Genomic DNA, 21,217 nt, shown 5'->3' on the forward strand with positions numbered 1-21,217 from the left:
TTTTCCCCCAGCTATAATGGCATGTGTGAGCAAAGAGAAGGCTCATACTGGAGCATGTAAGCTAAGGACAAATAACAAGACATAAGTCCTGGATCAAAACAATGTTAAGTCTAGTCTTTATAGGCAAGATGATAACATTTTAATTTTCTTTTTAAAAATATTATGAATGGTTCCTACCTTCTCAAGTCCTCCTTTATGTGAAGGGAGATCAACTCCTTAGGAATATGAAAAGACAGTGTGGTCTCATACATCTGCTCTCGAATCCTCATCCATTTGTTATCAGATGTGGGGAATCTATATAACTTATACACTGGATTTTTTAATACTGTAAAGGAGGAAAACAAAAGGATAGAGATGCTTACTTAAACCACTTTTTCCAGCCCTGTCAACTGATTTAACATCAAAATAACACACATTTTTGCAAGTAAAAATTATCATGGTCTATTAAAATCTGCTTTGCCACCTTACCCAAAGACTATCGAACCTTTCCACATGACCTGAGCTGAAACCTCCCACTGGCTATCTTGCCCATTAAAATATAAGTTCCTTGAGATATGTATGAGGCAGGATTGCTTATCTTTTTTTTTCTTTTTAAAATTTTCTTTTTTTTAATAAAGCTTTTTATTTTCAAAACATATGCATGGATAATTTGACAATATTGACCCTTGCATTTCAGATTTTCTCCTCCTTCCTCCCACTCCTTCCCCTAGATGGCAAGCAATCCAAAATAAGTTAAACATGTTTAATATATGTTATATGTTTATACACACACACAAAATCTACGCTGCACAAAAGAAATCAGATCAAAAATAGAAAGTAAATGAATAAGAAAACAAAATGTGAATGAACAACAACAAAAAGAGAATGTTATGATATGATCCACATTCAGTTCCCACAGTCCTTTCTCTGGATATAGATGGCTCTCTTCATCATAAGATTATTGGAACTGGCCTCGATCATATTATTTTTGCAAAGAGTCATGTCTATCAGAATTGATCATCATATAATCTTGTTGTTGCTGTGTACAATGATCTTCTGGTTCTGCTCATTTCACTTAGCATTAGTTTATGTAAGTCTCCCCAGGCTCTCTAAAATCATACTCCAAATCATTTCTTACAAAACAATAATATTCTTTAACATTCATACACTATAACTTATTCAGCCATTCTCCAACTAATGGGCTACTCAGTGTAAAAGTCTGAAACTCTGAATAGGTGTACTAGAATCAGACAGCTGAGCACTTAAGGCTAATTACCTATTGGACAATAACTCTATTAGCATATGCTTGGAATTTCTCTTCTCACAGTTGATGCTAGCTCAATGTTTGGGGTTAAGAGAATTGTAGCTAAGGATTAGGGGGTGGAATGTGAGAGGAGAGAGAATTTTGCTTGGCCTCAGGACAAGGAAGAGAAAAGTGTGGAGATTCATGGAGATTCTGGGCCCTAGAATCAAGGAATAATCTTTGGTAAAACTCCTGGCAATTTTGTCCATCTCCTTCACTTCTCCCCCTCTAAAGACCAAGGACTTTTGCTTATCCTGACTGACTGATTCTGAGGCCTCTAGGGAGCTAGTCCGGACTTTACAACTCAGTTTCCAATTTCTTGGCATTACAAAAAGGGCTACCACAAACATTTTTGCACATATGGGTCCCTTTCTTTCCTTTAAGATCGTTTTGGGATTTAGGCCCAATAGAAACAGGCAATATTGCTTTTGAATTAAAATATAAGTCCTTGAGATAAGAGATAGTATTGCTTTCCCATGGGAATCACCAATACTTAGCATAATGCTTAGAATATAGTAAAATTTTTTAATAAATGGTTTTTTCATTCATTCATTTTTTTCCTTTGAATTAAAATCTACTTTTTTGTTGTCTTTACTTTTTAATAGTTACATAATTGAATGTCAATAACCAAGTTTTCATATCATTTAGCTTCTATGTCTCAATGGTGATTGATGCTCAGTCATCATTTCACAGAGAGGGATGTCTTTGGCCTTTGCCATATTCCACTTGGATGTTCAATTATAAGTTACAAATTACCTGCAGATTCGCATTAGCAACCATGCATACTCTCCCTCCTTCCCCAACCACTTTATGCAGCTACATCTATACAATTATGCTTCTGAATCCATTTATTCACAGTTATTTTTCAAATCATTGACTCAAATAAAGAATACCTGTGGCACATGCTATACCTTTCAACTAACAGTGGAAGCTATGGGGATACCACCTAATCCTAAAATACTTGTCAAAAATACAGTGTTCTAAGAAACCACTTAAATTTTTATCTTCTCATTCTAAATCTATCTACAAAAGCAATGCAGTCTAAGTTTCATGATTTTAAATGATATTTTCAAGTTTCTATTAATGAGATAGTAATCAGTTACCATTTATATCATTTCAAGAATTTCTTGAGAGAAAGACATAATGCAATCAGACGGACTCTTTTCTTTCATCTTAATATAAAATGCCTTCAGATTAACAACTTGGAAGTCACTCAACTTATTACTTAACCTCTAGGTATAGTTTTATTGGGATTGGGCAATTGTTGCCATTGAACTAGAAAGATGGTCAAAAAATTGTTCCCATACATCCAAGAAATATTTATTAAGCGTCAGTGCTATATTGAAATCAATGTCTCAAAAGCTGGAAGTACAATAAAACAGGAAAGTTCCTACATAAAGAGCTTGTGTTCTACAGAGGGAATATATCAAGTAAACAAATATATGAATACATGAAAATTTGAGGAACAAAGAAACACAAACAAGAAAGATTAAGTCAGGTTTTGTGTTAGAGGTGGAAGGAAGCTATGGATTCTAATGTGAGAAGATAAAAGGGAAAACTTCTCAAATATGTCAGAAAGTATATAAAGTCATGAAGGGTGTAAAAAGGATATTTAGGTTAGAGCAAAGTAAGTCAGACTGGCTAGACTATAGGGTGAATCAATAAGAATGGAAAGCCAAATTATCAAGGATTCTAAATGCTAAGATAAGGAGTTAGTGTAGTGTTTATTTTTTTGGAGGGAAGGGAAAACTTGGGAGTCACTGAAGTTTCTTGACTATGAAAGATTTATTTTCAGAAGATATTTTTAAAATTAAATTTATTTTTAATTAACAAGCATTATTTTCTTTCTTCTAAATTCCTCTAAATAAAAAGAAAACCAAAAGTCTAATAGCGAGTATGAATAGTCAAGCAAAACATCCATTCCCCCCATTAGCCATAGGCATATTTAGTCATATCTGTCACAAGGTAGGTAACGTTTTTCATCATGGATCTTTTGGACTTACAGTAATTATTTTTTTAATAAGAGTTCTTAAGTCATCTAAAGTTGTTCATATATAGAATATTGTTATTAACCATATTGTTGTCCTGCTTCTGTTTACTTAACTCTGCATTAATTCATATGTATCTAGTTTCATGAACCATCATTTTGTCCTTTCTTACTGTCCAATAGTATTCCATTACACTTATATAATGTAATTTTTTCTGGCACTTCCTAGTTAGTTTCCAGTTCTTTGCCATCACAAACAGAGCTGCTATTAATATTTTTGTGTATATAGGATCTTTTCTCCTCCTTTGACTTTTTGGGGTATAGGCCAAATCGTGCATAATTGGGTTACAAGTTATGCCCAGACTAGTTAGAAACTGCTTTTTAGAATGGCTGTGACTATTCATAGCTCCAACACATTGCATTTTTATGGCTTGTCCCTCATGCATAGAATGCTCTCTTTCCTCATCTCTACCTATTACTTCCCTGGCTTACTTCCCAGCTAAAATGCCCCTTCTACAAGAAACTTTTTCTAATTCCTCTTAAGTCCAATCATGTCCCTTCTGTTGATTATTTTCTCTTTATCCCGACTATAAGTTACTTGTACATATACATATATAAACATATAAACTATAGTTTTTTCATGTTGTCTTACATTGTGAGTTTCTTGAGGAATTCACTGTATTTTGTTTTCTTTCAACTGGCTATCTTTTGTACTTTTTTTGTATCCCCATTGCTTAGCCCAGGTTCCTGGCATATAATGGGTATTTAATAAATACTAATTAATTGACTGATTATATTAATATATATGGATCCTCCAGCTCCTCCAATATTTGTTATTTTCCTTCTTTTTCAACTTTGATAATCTGAATGGAGGTGAGGTAAAATCTTCAGAATATTATTTTGATGAATATGGTAAGAAAAACATTTGAAAATATGGTTGTACAAGTCCCTCAATAAGTAGAATATGTAATGTAAAATTTATCTCAAATTCTAAAAGCACCTATACTATTGCAGAATATACACATCAATCCAACAAGACCAAATAACACAACTATAACCAATAATTGCTCAAATACTAGTGGTTCAGAGATGTCTTTAAAACAATAGTCTCATCTTCAGTTATGAAAAAGAAAAAGATCCTTTGGGACACATCTGTAACTCAAAAGTAGTTCTGAAAATTGGGAATAAACTAGTTGATTTATCAAGGTATTCAAGTGTTGATTCAACTTATAAAGGAAAAAAAATAAGGTATACTATGAATGAATGCCTATTTTGAAATCACATCTATTTTACTTTTATTAAGGAAATTATGTAACAATTTTCTTCTCATTTTCATAGAAATTATTTGGGCTTATTTTCCTTAGTATTCAATCAGGACTTCACTTCATTCATGTAATGTTTCCATTCATTTTATACTGGTAGTATTAAAAAAAAAAGAATATTGAAGTAATGGTTAGTTTTAATTCAGTTTCATGCCCCAATGTATACTCTTCCTCTAGAAATTACTCTGTATATTTTTTATATTTATTTACTTATATAAATATATAAGCCCAGCCAAATGCAAGGTCCTTCAGGATAGAAACTGCTTTTCATCTAGTTTTTATAGGTTTATATAACACAATATTCTGCACATTGTAGGTGCTTAGGAAATGCTGAGTGAGTGGCATTGAATGGAATTTCAAAAGATTGGAAAAGTGCTAATGAAAGTTTCAAATATTTAGCAATTCTGTTATCTCTATTATGCATCCCACATGCTTATAGTTTACCAAAATCCCAATTCTATTTCAAATCCATGAGATGAAAAACCTCTGGCCCATCTTGTTTCTTTTGTAAAATATTATTTAATTATTTCACAGTATTTTTTTCATGTCTGGATGCTATCATGAAGTATACAGTCTGGTTTTCTTCCCCATCATTCCAATAAAAACCCTTTGACTTCTTTGACTTTTTCATTCCCTGGCAATGTAGTATGTTCTAAATATAATCCTTTGTTGAATTAGCTTAAGCAGAAAATCATGGGCAGTTTGATTAATGATTCCCAAAGTCTTATTTGACCACCCAGGGTACATCATCTACATACACTGTGGGAACTCTACTGTTTAGAAAGTAAACATTTGGCAGAAAAAAAAGTCAAATAATTAGACAATTCAATCATTCCCTTCTCCCACCCAAAAGGACATATGTGTTTTTGAAATACCCTATTCCCTTTTTATGGTGAAATGTCTTATGCTTGAGAAACTTGAATCATAGAGATTATTCTCCTTGGTTTATGAAATTCAAAAATATGCCTCACAATAGAGATTCAATCATCAGTCAATGAGAGCACCTACTAGGTAATAAAACACATAGTAAGTATGAAGAAGAGGGGAAAAATAGAAGAGAATAAGGAGGAAAAAATAAATCAATCCAATCCTCTTATGCATTTGTGTACTGATGATAAAATAATCCTAACATTCTAGATTAAGAAGTGAGTTCAATAACTATTAGTCCAATTAATAAAAGCATCCCTTTTATAGCAGTTCAAATAAATTGTCAAGGAGGTTTTGTATGAAACCATACAATAAAATGGAGTAAATCTTTGTTTGAACGAGCCTATTCCACTTTTGGATAATTACAAGATTTAGAAAGTTTTTTTCCCCATATATTAGCACATAACTCTGCTTCTCTGAAAATTCCTTCCATCACTCCTAATTTTTCTATGAGGCAAAACAGAGCAACGCTGATCTCTCTCCCATATGACAGCAAGTACTTGAGCCTCTGCAGGATAGAAATCCTCATTTCCTTCAACCTGTCCTTCTCTGATATGAACTCAAGACCCTTTCATATTCGGGTTATTTTTCTTTACATGTGCTCCAAATTTTCAATGGCTTTAAAATAAAATGTGGCAATCAAAATTGGACATAATGCCACAAAGGTCATATGACACAAAAAGGGCTCAACTTAATGATTATCTGGAAGCAAGTGTCTTAATTCAGTCTTAAGATTGACTGCCATATTATGTTGTTGACTTACATTTTGGCTACTAACATCCCAATAAGTTATTCAAATAAACTTTAGAAATAAACCAATCCCATTCACAATTGATCTTGTGAACTCAAGTGTAGGACATTATATTTATGTTGATTAAACTTAATCTTATTCAATTAAAGTTTATCAATTTAATGTTTTTACCCAGAGGTTTCAAAGCCCACAACACTCTCAGGTGTAGCCCAAATCATATTAAATTGTAATTGAGAAATATTTAATAAAATAAAAGCATAATAAATCATAAATTAAATGTTATACTTTAAAACTAAGTCAACGTGTGGCCCACAGGGGTCTTTCACATATAATTTACTGGTCTCATGAATATTAGTTAGAGTTAACAAAATCTTTTTTATTTAATATGGTTCAGTATTCAAATAGCCATCCCTACTACCTTTGTGCCAACTGACATAGAACTAAAGAATATGTGAAGGATCTATGTGATTTTCCCAATATAGATTGCAATCTGTTTATTACCAAGATGATCCTAAGTAATTGTGCAAGGCATAATAGGATTACAATTTCTAGAAGACTAACTAAAATAATGAGGATGGTGTAAAATCATAATAGCCACTAAAGAAATGGATCTCATATGTTAAAGCTTCTCACAGCAGGCTACAGAGTAAAAGCTATTGCTGACATATTGAAATGCTTCTCATTAGCAACTGCAAGAGATCATTTGTATACTTGTGTATTTTGCATTCTGGCTGTGCATTTTAAATTTAGGCAGAGACTGTCTTTTTACCTGTTTGTATCTACAGCACTTAGCTTAGTGACTGGAAGGAACTTTAGTAAGTTTTAATAAACTTAATAAACTGGAAGTTTAATAAATGTTTATTGACTGACTGACTGAGAATAAAAGTCCAAGAAGGAATTAACAAGAAGGATTCCAAGCAGTTGATTTCGATGGGTGTCAAGATCCTCTTCATATAGAACTAGTTTTGTTGACTACAGAACTGCCTCAAATCAGCTATGCTATATAATCTGACCTGAACTTTGAAAACAAATTAAAGCACTATAGACTTAGCTTCTTTTGCTAAAATGATTGTTTTTTTTAAATCAGTTTCTAACTCCCTCCCATGAGAAACCAGTTGTGAAAGTTTAAACTGCCTCCAATGGCCAGAAGAGTGACAATGGAGAAGAAAAGAATTTGAGAGAATTCCCTACTGATATGACATCTAAGATGAATTTAAGGCTAAAAGGTAATAATAGATTTTTCTGTGCACCTATAATCCAGATCTGAAGAACAGGCCTAAATTTCTTTCCTGTACTGTCACTTTGATCTTCCGAAATGGTTATATGATCTCTAAAGCTGCTACTCTGAAACCAAATGGACCAAATGCTATTCTAAGATGACCACAGAATTGAGGCAATAGTGAATATCCTTTTATTCCCAAAGTCCAAAAGACTTTGTGCCTGTGCAAGAAACTCAAAGGAAGAAAAACCACATTATTTTTTTTCATTCCTTTCTGCCTTATATGCTTTTTCCTTCTTCCTGTCTAGAAAAAGATCTTCTTTAGAGCTACCAATGGTTTTGACTGAATTTGATATTATCTGGAAGGCACCATAAAAAAGAGGAAAATTAATGTTATCCATTATATGTAAATGGGAGCAGCCAGAAACAAATGGAATAAGCATAAATGACCAACAATATGGGAATGGTTATATGTATCATGTCACATAGTACTGAGTCTGAGCACAAGAAATATGATGATAACTTGCAAAGACAATATCAGAAATGATGCAAAAAATAAGAAAAAAGATGCTGGACCAAAAGGAATAGACACAGTGTAATCATCTGAGGAAAACTCATTGGGAAGGAATAGATAAAAACATTCTAATGGAGATATAAAGGAAATGACTGAACAACTCTCTAGAAACAACAAAGTACTTAAATTATGATCTAATCTAAGTTCCTCAAAGGCAAGGGATATATTTGTTTTTGCCTTCTTCTCTCTAGTGTGCTAGCACAGTACCAGGAACATAGTATATGTTTAATAAATACCTGATGAATATATTGACAGATTTTGAATAGCAGGGCCAGGATTCAAATGTAGGTCTTCCAACTAGTGATTCAGTGGTTTTAGATGACCAGAAAACAATCAATAGTCAGAGAATTGAGTTAGAAAGAAGCATTATAATTCTTTAAAAAAAAAAAATAATGACTCACTGGAAAGGGACAGCAAAAAGGCTAAGAGGAATATATCAGTAAAATTTATTTTAAAAATAAAAAGTAAAATAGATGAAACACTGGACAGCCATGATTCTCTTTAGCATGGGTAGTTTTGGACTTAAACTGGAATCCTCTTTTATATGAACATAAAAACAAAACCAAGGGGGAAGAACAACCACCCTCAGTCTTCTTTATCATGAAAACTTGGGAGGAGTAGAATAATTAGTCATTTATCCAATAAGCTTGTATTAAGCACACAATGCTAGGCAATGTGTTAAGCACTAGGTAATATGAGCTAAGCCTAAATTTTGGCTTAGTCCAGAAGTTCAAAGAGTTTTGGTTGTTTATTATTATTTTGTCCTTTAAAAAATAATGCAACAGATACCTGTTGATCATAATATTTAAATAATATTAAATAATATTTAAAAATATAATATTGGAATAAAAAAGCTTTAATCACTGACTTTAGAACCAAGAAACATTTGCAGTACTTGAATCTCAATTAAAGATTTCTGACATTACCCACTTCAATCCTTTGACAATACAAAAAAACCAGGTGTTTTATACAGGACTGGGTGAGCTAAGAACTGCGCAGACCAGATATGGCCACAACAGCTGCCCAGCCTCAGGAGGTGATCCAAGTCCCCACTACACAAGATATTCTTCTTCTGTCCCATTCTGTAAAGTTTAATTTATCTACCTTTCTTCCATGGCCATTGGCTTCAATCATAATTTTAACAACAAAGAAAAATCTTAAGAAATCAGTGTACAGAATGAAAGCAATGTATATTTGACAGGGATGTGCTCAAGGAGAGACTGCATGGAAGGAATGGGAAAATCACTTTCTCCATTGGCAGAACATATCTGTTCAAGTCATAGACATGTATGTGTCTTGGGGCCACTTGCTACCTGTATTTTCTTCTCTGTAGGAATTTTCCCTTATCTGTTGGACTAAATGACCTTTAAGTCTTTTTGGATTCTCAGTCTCATGCAGTGGAAAGAACTCTAGCTCTGATACAATCTATGCAAACCTTTTGAGCCATAGGATCCTGACATGGCATCCATGACATCCCTGTACATACATAACAGGTCTGGAATAGGTGGATTCTGTTTCAATTCTAGAGCTCTAACTTTGACTTTTGTAATGGGTGAATGTAGAGGGCCGGCAGCAGTATTCTCATTTCAAACATATTTCTCCAGAGTTCCAGCCCTCTACAGGTGAATGTGACCAAATTGCTCAGGAAAACAACAGGGTTTCAAGACTCACATCTCAGCTCTATGCTGACACAAACCAAAATATAGATACAGAAGGTGAGGTTTAAAAGAAATAACTTGTTTCAAAACTGGTGACTATGAGTAGTCTATGCATATTTTTAAAGCAAACTCTTAGGATTCAATAAATTAATTGATAAACATTTATTAAGTGCCTTCCATATACCAGGCATGGTGCGAAATGCTAGAGATACAAAAAGAGGCAAAAGGTAATCTGGGTTTTCAAGGACCTTATAATCTGGTGGGTTTTAAAATGCAAAGAAAATTAGTATAGCAATTAAAAGACTTATCTCATGCTATATTTGAATAGCATGTAACACAAAAGGCTTTAGAGACATCTCATTTCAAGTGGAAATGTTCTCAAGATGTGCCCAGGAAAAGGTGAGAGAGGGGAAGCTTTTTGACACGTGCAGTGTATTTTATTTGGAAATAGATTCAAAGGTTCTTGAGAAGGAAGTAATAAGACATTGCTTCCTTCTCAGTGTAAGGGTGAGGTTGATTGAGTAAAACAATAAAATCAGATCACTTTGATTTGAAGCCCTGAGAGACTTATAGAGATGAGAACAAGGACAGACTTTTGAGCAAGTATGAAACATTCTTGGATGAACTTGAGGCACCTGACTCATAATATGTGTGAAAGTTGGAATAAGAGCTTCAGAGTAATGCAGGGAAAGATGACCTTTCCCTTCCATTCCAGAATATGAAAAAGCTGTGAGAGGAACTATCACAACAAAAATTATAGAATGCGTGCTTCTTGAGGACGGGGAATATGTTTTCCCTTTCTTTATATCCCTAGAACTAGGCACTTTTGCCCAGCACATAGAAAGTGCTTAACAAATGGAATGACCAAAGATCATAGTTTCAGAGAAACCTAGGCCATAAATCACCATCAGCAACAGCTGGATTCATTCAGACAATTCCACAATGTTCAGAGAGCGCCAAGATGTCTAGGGTCCAAAAATATAAGGAGCAACAGCTGAGAAAACTGAGAAAGCAACTGCAGAAGAAGAAAGGAAAAACACCTCCTCCCCCTTCTACTCCTCCCTGGCCTGAAGAAAGTAAGCATATTAATTTATAAGGCAAGGTATAGTGAGAGCTGTTAGGACATTGTCACTAAAGCTGAAGAAGGAAGGTTCCAAACAAGAAATCAAGTCTATGTTTATCTTTTATTTGTTCACTATTACTTGCTCTCAATTCTAAGAAATTTTGAAATAATTTCAATAATGGTAAACAATAATAACAAAACAAACACAAAAAAAATAACTCTCTTAGAAAATCTAGCTTAAATATACAGAAAAAAGGCAATTTAAAACAAAGGGGAGAAAGTATGTCCTCTTGTCATCATCAAAGTCAGGTGTAATCTACCTCATAGCAAAGACAATAATCTATATCAAAGAGAGGTAATTCTATTAAAAATTACTTCTCTTCTCTTGACTGTAGTTTCCTCACTTGTAAATAAAAATCTTTTCCCACTTTTAATCCTATGATCCAATATTAAATAAAATTTACCGGGCAGCTAGGTGACACAATGGATAGAGTGCCAGCCCTGAGGTCAGGAGGACCTGAGTTCAAATCTGACCACAGTCACTTAGCACTTCCTAGCTGTGTGACTCTGGGCAAGATACTTAACCCCAATTGCCTCAGCAAAAAAAGAAAGAAAATAAATAAATAAACAAAATTTATCACAAATATAAGAATTGGGAAAAGTGCTAATCTCAAAATCCAGAAGGCTTGGGTTCGAATTCTGCCTCTGATGGCCAACTAAAAAATTCCTTACATAAACCTAGGCAAGTCGTTTGTATAGGCAAATTGCTAATAATCAAAGCTGTAGAGAAAAAGCTGACCTGCACATGTCAAGAGAGTTTCCTAATGTAGGGGCTACCCATACCAATGAGACCATAGTCTCAGCCCTGACCCTATTCCAGTCAAGTAACTTTAACGTTCTTTAAAGCAAAGAGGAAAAACAATGGGGCATGTGCTGTTAGGTAGCCAGAATGCCTCAGGATTCCAAAATAATAAGATGAAAACCTCTTAGAACAAGCCTGAATGCTTGCAGAATCTTATGTATCATGCTGCATTCAAAAGGGATTTTCAGTGCTCTATTTATCTCAGTTGTTCCCTAATTTGAAACACTTATAAGAGGCACTGTGGATCAGTGGACATGGAGTCAGGAACTCTTCTGCCTGTGATACATGCTGGCTGTATGACCAAAACAAATCCTTTCATTAATCCTTTGGGGTTCCAGCTAAGACTCAGTGGAACCTACAACTTGTTGACTAGTATCAGTGAGGCAGTTTTCACACTAAAAGCTCCCTATATTGAAGAAGTCGCAAATCCAAACTGAAAATATAAAATTTATAGCTTGTCATGAGGCAGAGATGTCAACTTGAATAAGCTAAGTGATTTTCATATTATAATACTTTAAAAATTCTTTTAAGTTGTATTTATCAACCCTTCAACATAGAATTGATTCCTGTATAGTTGTCCATTCTGTCAAAAAAAAAACCAAAACAAAACACCAAAAACTTCTCATAAAGCATTTTCTGATAGCCTTTACTAAAGCAGTCTCTTCTGACTCTGATCTCTAACCATGTTTATCTCCATTATTCTCTTTAATATTATGCTTTTTGAGAACATTCCATAGCTCCCCTATTGGGGATTGTCTCTTAAGGGCAGGATCTTTCGCTGTCTTACTCATTTTCAGCTGTGCTATACCTCCTAGAGAGTAGATTTAATATATTTTGAAGTAAATCAAACATTTTTAGGCATTGCAACATAACAACTGGCTTCTGGAAGGTAACGGCAATTCCTCCACTTTGTGAATAGAAATGAGGGATTGCTGGCTTTTTGTGAGCAAAGGTCACATAATTTCAGAGTTGGAAGGGACTTAAGGTGTCATTTAGTTCAACTTGGATCTGATGAGGATTTCATTTTATGATATCCTCAACAACTCACCCATACAACTTTCACAAATCTAGTGAGGGAGAAACCAGTAACAGTTCATTTCACTTCTAGGCTGCTCTGAGTAATTACTAATTCTACCTACTTTTACTAGATATCACTTTGTTCCCTGACTCTTACCCACTGACCAAAAAACACCAAAATCCCAATAACCCACAAATGATAATATACAAGAAATATATACTCACTGTAACATTAATTTCTTTACATACACATCTAAGAGTAAATTGATAAAGATAGAAGAAAATAACAAAAGCCTAATTATTGATAAAATTTAACAATTTTAAAGCGTTAGAACTCATCTGGTCAGATTCTCATTTTAGGAAGCAGGAAGCTAGAGCCTAGGATGTTGACATGGCTTGTCTAAGGTCCTAAGGCCAGTTACTTGTGGAAATGGGACTAGAATACAAGTCCCCTTACTTTTAGACCATTGCTATGCTTTATTCCACCACCCTGCTGTTGGTTATATTTAAAGATAAGGGAGTAAGGTAAGGAGGGTTAATGAATATCTGTCATTGTAAATTGCAGTCACTGACATCCCAAAATGGTGACCTATCAATGAAAGATTACACAGTACGCTCTCTTGGGCTAGGTCCATCACATTTTTATTTTAAGGTTAATTATTCTGCTTTCTCTTTGGTAGGTTACTATTACAGTAAGACAGAAAGCTTTGTCCTATTGTGTTAGGATGGGAGCTTAGTGCTTTAATTATAACCTTTGATGAAAAAGCCCTGTCATGCTAGTGTCACATTTATATTGTATTTTAACATGACAGTCAGAAACCAAAGATTCACAAGGGTCAAATGTAATTAAAAGTATTTCTAAATTAATTCCTTAATTTATGTGCTACATGATAATAACTCTTTTTGAACATTCAGGTCAGAGTTTTTAATTCATTATAAACATCTACCTTTATCATAAATATTAAAAGCAAAATAACATTAAGAAAACTCTGAGAGATCTGGTATTCCATTTAGCTAAAATGCTCAAGTCACTAGAATGTTCTCATCAATTATATAATAATAACTGATATTCATAAGGATGGTAAAATACCTTAAAGCAACTCCTGAACCATCAGAGAAGAATAAATTCAGATCAAAACATCTATTGGGGTTGTATATTCCACTCTATAGTGTTGAAGAGCCATGATCCCTAAGCATTTCATTCATTCAGAATATTCGATGAGCCTTTTTCTTCCATGATAGATAAAAAGTATTTTCCGTATATCCTTTTCTCTAGTCTCAGTGAATGTTTTTCACTGGCAAATATGGATTTAAAATTGTTTCCATGTTGCCTACAGTCTTTACTAAACCAATAGAAAGATAAACAGCTATTATTCTCTCTCTGATAAAATAAAAACTGACTGTAAATAATCACCTTTTACAAAGCTAACTTGGTTTTCTTTTCTTTTCTTTTCTCCCTGGAAGTTTTATTATTCTGACCCCTTCTTCCTGTCCTCTCCTTCTCATTTCCTGCTTCCAAAGCTGACTGGGAACAGGCTATGGAAAGAGTGGGGGCTGCAGTAGGAAATTAAGATTCTTGTGTTAGAAGAGTTAAGTGAGTTTCCTGGAGTATAAATGAAATCTCTGGAGATATAAATAGAATCATGATGAACCACTGTGAGATATGGCATTCTTTCCCACTCAAGGAGTACTTCATAATTCTCTTGAGGCTGGCGAGTTTCACATAATATATTAATATCCAGACTGGGGAAGAATGTCAATAGCTCCCTATGCCTGCTGACTTAAAAGAAATCACAGAGAGAGCATCATAAATTATCTAGGCTATACGTGGAACAAAATCATATGCAGTTGATATACAAACAATGTATGTTTATAGCTAAGACAGATACATTTAAAATATATATATATATATATATATATATATATATATATATATATATAATGCCGAGATTTTGAATCCATGTCCCATACTTGTACACTTTATCATATGAGATTTTCCCTATCTTGATGTGGTAAATGATCAGTCATGAGGATAGATAAGGTTGCATAAGGATACCATGAAATTCTATAGCCTGTAGTTCAATGGTCTTTTTGCTCTATTCTTCAATACTTCAAGGATCATTGCTTTTATGGGGGGACATTCCCTCAGCTATAGCAAATCACAGTCTTACCCTGACAGTAGAAAGTCTTTGAAAATTTCGGTAGACAAAAAAAAAAAAAAAAAAAAAAAAAACCCAAAAAACTTCATATCCTACGAGCACGACCAACCACTCACTTAACCAGGCTGATTCTCAGACAACAGACATACAGTTTAGTCACTGAACTGGCACTTAAAGCTTTTATGGCATAATGGGATCTGCTATAGTTTGTGATCCATTGAGAACTCAGGAGTTAACCTCTATGTTCCTTTGAGGTTTAAAAAGAAGGGGAAGTGTTTTACTGTAGTTTTTGCATTACATTAGACATTATACTAAGTATTGTAATCATGATACTTCATGTGGGGATAATTCGTGACAATATTATAAGTAACAATATTATAAGGTATGCAGGGCATACTCTATTATTTCTCATTTGAAAGATGAAACAAGTCAGAATGAGTTCCTCAAAGTGTGTGTGGCTAGTAAGTGAGGCAATCAGATGAGAACAGAGGTTTTCTTACTTTTAGGCCCCATCTACTACATCTGTGAGGACATCAACAACTGTTGTAAGTAGCTGCCCCACTGGGAGCCTGTTAACTGGAAATTGTCATCTGGGCATCACAGCTTGCTCCCTTCCTTCCTTCCTCCCTCTTTTTCTTTTTTTTCCTTTTTCCTCTCTCCATCCTCTTCCTCTTATGCCTCCCCCTCTCCCTCTTCTCCCTCCCTCTCCTTAAATCTTAAACTCAAATCATTCTGGCTCTCATTGATTTGCCAGTAATAAATCCCAGGCCAAACCCTAATAGGTCTTTATTTAGACCCTGACGTACTCAGAGTGAATAGCAATTGTATCTGTCTGGGCCAGAAACCTGAGAATCTTCCCCTCCCAGGTAGGATTTTTTTTTAATTAGGTAAAAGAGGTTATTCTTGCCTCATTTCTTACCTATGCTTAATCACTGAATAAGCACTGCCTCAATCAAAAGGAGACCTGTTAAAAACTTTAGTTTAAAAAGGCCAGGTTCTCTCATTGCATCCAGGGTCATCTCCAATCTTCTGGTTCCATGTCTTGTCATCAATAGGTAATCCAGATCAATCAGGCTCTGCTTTTTAAACTATAGAGATTATAGTAATTTATAATCTATAGAGATTATGGTAGCTATTTCATAGAGTTTTTTATGAACAAATGAGGTAATATATGCTAGTGCTTGCAAACTTTAAAATCCATGTAAAATGCTAGCTATTGTTATTATAGTAGGTATTTAGGGGTAGCTAAGAGGCAGGGTATATAGAGCCCAGGGCTGGGAATCAGGAAGACTCATGTTCCTGTATTCAAATCCAACCTCAGACATTTAATAGCTGGGTGATCCTGGGCAAATCAATTAATCCTGCTTTGCTTCAGTTTCTTTATCTGTCAAATGAGCTAGGGAAGAAAAGGGCAAATCACTCCAGTAATTTTGCCCAGAAAACCCCAAATGAGGTCGTAAAGAGTTAGACATAACTGAAAATGACTGAACAACAAAGCTCATTGAAGTAATGAATGAATGAATCTCCAAAGGCAATAAGAAATCACATTTTATGGGATATATAAGTGGTTATCTCATGAGCAAAAAATACTATCATGAATGAATGGAAAACATTTATTAAGTTATGTCCCTGTTTAACCCAGATTATCATCTCAGGGAAAGGGGAGAAGAGAGAGGGATAGAATTTGGAACTCAAAATTTTAATTAAAAGAAATCTAAATGTTAAAAAAGTTTTAACATAATTGGGAGGAAATACAATATTATATTTTTTAAGTTATAACCCCAATCATTGTGATAAAGGTTATAGTTCTAAATGGGGGAAAGGGGGAGGAAATCAAGTCCTTTCTTGCTTTCAAGGACGTCATACTCTAATTGAGGAGACAATATATATCACCAGGTTCAGGTGCTGGGCAAATGGGAAATTTTAGTGGTTCAATGGTCAAGAAGATGGGAGACCTAGGTGTTTTTCAGTTATATGAATCAATGTTCATTTAGAAAACAATGCAAAGGGGTCTTCAAGTTTGAGACACTAGGCAAACAGTAAGGCTTAGAAGATCTTAGGAAGTAAATGACAGAGCACTTGATTTTCCTCCATGTCAGCACAAAGAATAGATTTGGCAACTCCCATATTAATTCAAGTCCTCCGAGGAGTCACTGTATGCAAAGTTCAAAAGCAAGAAGAGAGGGTGACTCCTTCCTATAACTTGGATGTTCCAGATACATTGAGAATAGATGGATGATGTAGGGGAGGTTAAGGGAGAGGAGATCAGGTGAGGGAGGCTGCAAAAGGCTTAGCCATCTAACTGGGTTGGCGAGATCAAAAAATTGGAAAACTCAACTCAACAAAGTCCTCCAAGAAATCATCAGTGGGTTACATTTTATGTCTTTGGAGGGAGTCCTATATGAAGTAGACTGAATTCCTTAAGGGCATTAAATGGCATTAAAACATGAATTGTTAAATATCTGTTCAATATATCTCATTGTTTTAAAATTGGGGGGAGGGGGAGGAAAATTATTCTTCAATTGTAATTTTCAAATATAACACTGTTCTGAAAATATTTCTTTTACTTCCAAAGGTACTACCATGAAATTTAAAGTAAATTTTAAAAAGATAGTTATTTTTTTTGAAAATCTAGTTTTCAATGTTTCGAAATCATAAACCTAAATGGCTCCTTTCAGAATTTTCCACATACTCTCAGAGCCTATTTAGAATTCATTTAAATTCATCAGGACTTTAGTGAGTACCTACTATGTAACAAGGAACATATTCTTTTGTGAAAAATTGACATGCACACAAATAAGTAAATGCAGAATGTAGTCAAGATCCCTATAAAGTAATATCTGGATGAGAGGTGGAGGAGTAGAAGGGAGTTCCAATCCGGATCTCCAAAACTGTGACACATACCTGCATTTAAGAAAGGTAAGTTGTCCTTGTCATTTGCGCCTTCTGGGGCAATGGACTCACACGCCAATGCGGACTGGAAAAGAAAAGGGAATTGGAGCTTTGAAAACAAGCAGACAAATACCAAGAGACTAGAAGACAGTTTATGTTGCCTGGGGACACTTTGGCTCAAACCCTCCTGACAACTTTTCTTTCCAGCCCTACCCATTTTGTTCAGCTCATTTGGTTTTAATTATTGATTTACATTTCTTCCATGCAACAGAGTTGCATTATTTAATCACAGGCTACATCCTCTTCCTAGCCAAAGAATGTTTACAAAAGATAGCAAAACGTGAATTATTGTCCCAAACATGCTAGAGATGCACACTCCTAACTGCGCTAAGGCAGGCTAGAAAATCATTTGTGACAAGCTGAATGGTTTCGGAGGGGTTTCTTTCAGCTGGGCTGCTTTCAGACCAACAGCAGACAGTTCCCTTTGATTTACAGCAAATGCATCTTTAAACAGAGAATAAAGTAGGTGGTGATACATGATTATCAAGGGCAAAAGGACCTAAGCCAGTAACATGTCACTGACAAAACGATCTACAGAGATGTTCGTTGAGAAGGACACTATTAAAATATGAGATCATCTCTGCAATGATATGTTCCTGTCATTAGTGATGAATGGGCCATGCACGATTGCCTTATCTCACCTGGGTGTATGCAGAGAATAGAAGGGGGTGGGAAATCAAACAGCAGAATGAGGGACATTTCCTCTGTTTCTTGTAAATGAATTATAAGTTTGAGCCTTTCTTTGATTCCTAGACATGGGAGCTTGCTACATCCAGGTGAAGGAAAACTTCATTGGCCCCAGGAAAGTGAGAAGAGACCTTTATCATTTCCATATGCAGGCAGCCACCAGTATTTGTTTGATTGTATGAGTTATCCTCCGCCTCCAGTCAGAAAATAAAATCACTTAGCAAATAAATATACCAAATATAAAGAGAAAAATTCAAACTTATTTGAGAAAAAAACTTCCCAGATGGAAAATTACTTCAGTAGAAAATCTCAAGCGAAATAATTCTTCAAATTCCCTACAGCTTCAATTTCCAAGTGGGCAATTTTCTGTTTCAATCAATCAACCACCATTTATTAAGCACCTACTACCATGTGCCAGGCACTGTTCTAAACACTAGGGATACAAAGAAAGACAAAAGAGTCTCTGCCCTTAAGGAATTCATAGTCTGTATGGGAGATAAAATGCAAATAACTACATACAAACAAGCAATATAGAGAATTAGTAGTAATCTCAGGAGGAAATACCATGGAAGGAGAATTTAAGAATATTTCAAAAGACCAAGCAGCATCAATTGAATCAGTGGATATTTTTTAGGGCTTAGTGTCAAAGTGGATAAAGCCTTTGACTTGAAAGCAGAAAGACACATCTTCCTGGGTTCAAATTTAGTTTCAGACACACTATCCTAAGCAAATCATTCAACCAACTTTGACTCAGTTTCCTCATCTGTAAAATGACGGGGAAGGAAATGGCAAACCACTCCAGTATCTTTGTCAAGAAATCCCCAAATGGGATCATTTAAGAATTGAAAACAACTGAAACTATTGAACTATAACTTAAAAAAAAATACACAAGACAAAGAAAATGGAAGCTGGTTGAAAATGTTTATTTCATTGCAAAAATAATAATAGGTTTTGCATCGATTGATATGTCAAGTCCTTCTGTGTTTTAAGTGGTACTGGGAAAGGTTTCTTGCAGAAGGCTATTTTTTAGTTAAGATTTAAAGGAAGGCAAGGAAGTTAGGAGGCAGATAAAAGAGAGAATATTCCAGGAGTGAAGGACTGTAAGTGAAACTTCCTAGATTCAGGAGATGATGAAAGCCAGTGGAAAAGGGATCATAGAGTATGTAAGATGAATGGAAAGCTGGGAAGAATCCAAGTTATAAAGGATTTTAAACTACACACAAAGGATTTAAATTTGATCCTAAAGGTAAAAGGAAGCCACTGGAGTTTATTGAATAGTCAACTGGTACCTTGCTCAATGGAGCAGAATTTAAAGGGAATCCAATTTGGAAGGTGCCCACAGCATTTTTCAAACCTTAAGCAATCTAGAAATGACAACTTTTACCACCTAGTAAGGAAAACTATTAGGAATAAAAGAAAACAGAATAAAATGAGCCTTGCCCTCCTCACCTCATTCTGTTTGTCCTAGGTTTGGTAGATACAATTGGCTCTGGGCACATGCACACAACACATCACAAATTAGGAATTACAAAGAAAAAGCTGTGTAAAATGTGTCATCTGTAAATAATCAAGGGACAGCTTTTATACTCCAAGCCAACATGTTATTACTGTGGGCTTTGATTTGTCCTACTCTAGGCACAGGAAAAAAGGCAAAAAATTAGTGATGATGGAAAGAAAGCTTGCATACACTGACTGGTGTGTAAAAGTACTTAAATGAACATTCCTGATTGATTTATTAATGTCAAGAAAATATGAAAAAGGCATGTGGAGAACTGGGCAACCCTCTGAAATGAAGTTTGGGAAGACTTGAACAAGAGTTTCACAGTATGTATTGTATGGGTAGATATGAATAGGTTTTATGATTTGCTTTCAAAAGAGAAAATTCATTTTAATGAGATAACATATCTAAGTATTAGTATGTCCTTACATCAACCTTGAACATCAGCTTGTCATTTTCTTGCTGTCTTCAACATGGCAATTTCTATTCTGTGTCTGAAATGATACTATTTTCTGCCAAGAGAAGATCTTTCTTTCTTTTGGGTCAGAAAAATCTTTCCTTCCCAACATGTTATAATCCTTAGTAAAGAGTTATAATAGTCAAATAACTCATTCTTGAAGGACAGCTTTCCATTCTTTATCACATTAGTAAAAAAGACAAGACTGGCAATTATCTCTCCAAAAAAATTGAAAGTTAAATATTTAGGATGCTAATGTGACACTGATCTATAGAGCATAATATTCATTCCTTAAATATTGCATTATGGACCAATGTTCCCATGACTCATGTACACAAGCTAACTACAGATTTTGATCCTCTTGAGAGTACCTCTAATTATTATGTTTTCATTAGAGACAATATTCTCTCTTCTAAATTAGGCATTCTCTTACATCACAAGTCATTTTCTCTACAAAGAATTTCAGAAGTGAACCCATCTAACTATTCACTCCATAAGTGGAGTACTCTTCAGAATCAATCCCACTTTTGCATGTGGTAGTTAATAGTCACTTCTTGACTGAATAAATATTTCTCAAATATTCTGGCTTTTAAAATTGTTTTTGAGAATTGTTTTATGTGTAGATTTTCTGTCTGTGCAGCAAATATTATTCATTAATTGATTACGACTACTACTCTGCTATTATTTACACAGTTGTATATAAGTTTTCCAGCATATCTTGTAAATTTTGCTACCATAACCAAGAAAATTTGCAGAGGGATTCATCTCTATGATTATTCCATACCAAGCTTCCATGGTTATA

The 21,217-nt window shown here is 34.6% G+C and overlaps 1 protein-coding gene across 3 annotated transcripts in view; it reads right to left on the reverse strand.

Annotated features, from left to right (window-relative positions):
* The window catches only part of INPP4B (inositol polyphosphate-4-phosphatase type II B), a 767,278-nt gene that overhangs the window by 249,428 nt on the left and 496,633 nt on the right, over window positions 1-21,217 (reverse strand). For all 3 annotated transcript variants that reach the window (XM_031943193.1, XM_031943195.1, XM_031943194.1), the window contains exons 10-11: window positions 17,726-17,798; window positions 178-325 (exon numbers count right to left, since the gene is read on the reverse strand). In XM_031943193.1, coding sequence (XP_031799053.1) covers window positions 178-325; window positions 17,726-17,798 — 221 coding nt within the window. The remainder of the gene's footprint in view (window positions 1-177; window positions 326-17,725; window positions 17,799-21,217) is intronic.

The sequence above is a fragment of the Sarcophilus harrisii genome, chromosome 6 (genome assembly GCF_902635505.1).
Source record: "Sarcophilus harrisii chromosome 6, mSarHar1.11, whole genome shotgun sequence".
Classification (NCBI taxonomy): domain Eukaryota; kingdom Metazoa; phylum Chordata; class Mammalia; order Dasyuromorphia; family Dasyuridae; genus Sarcophilus; species Sarcophilus harrisii.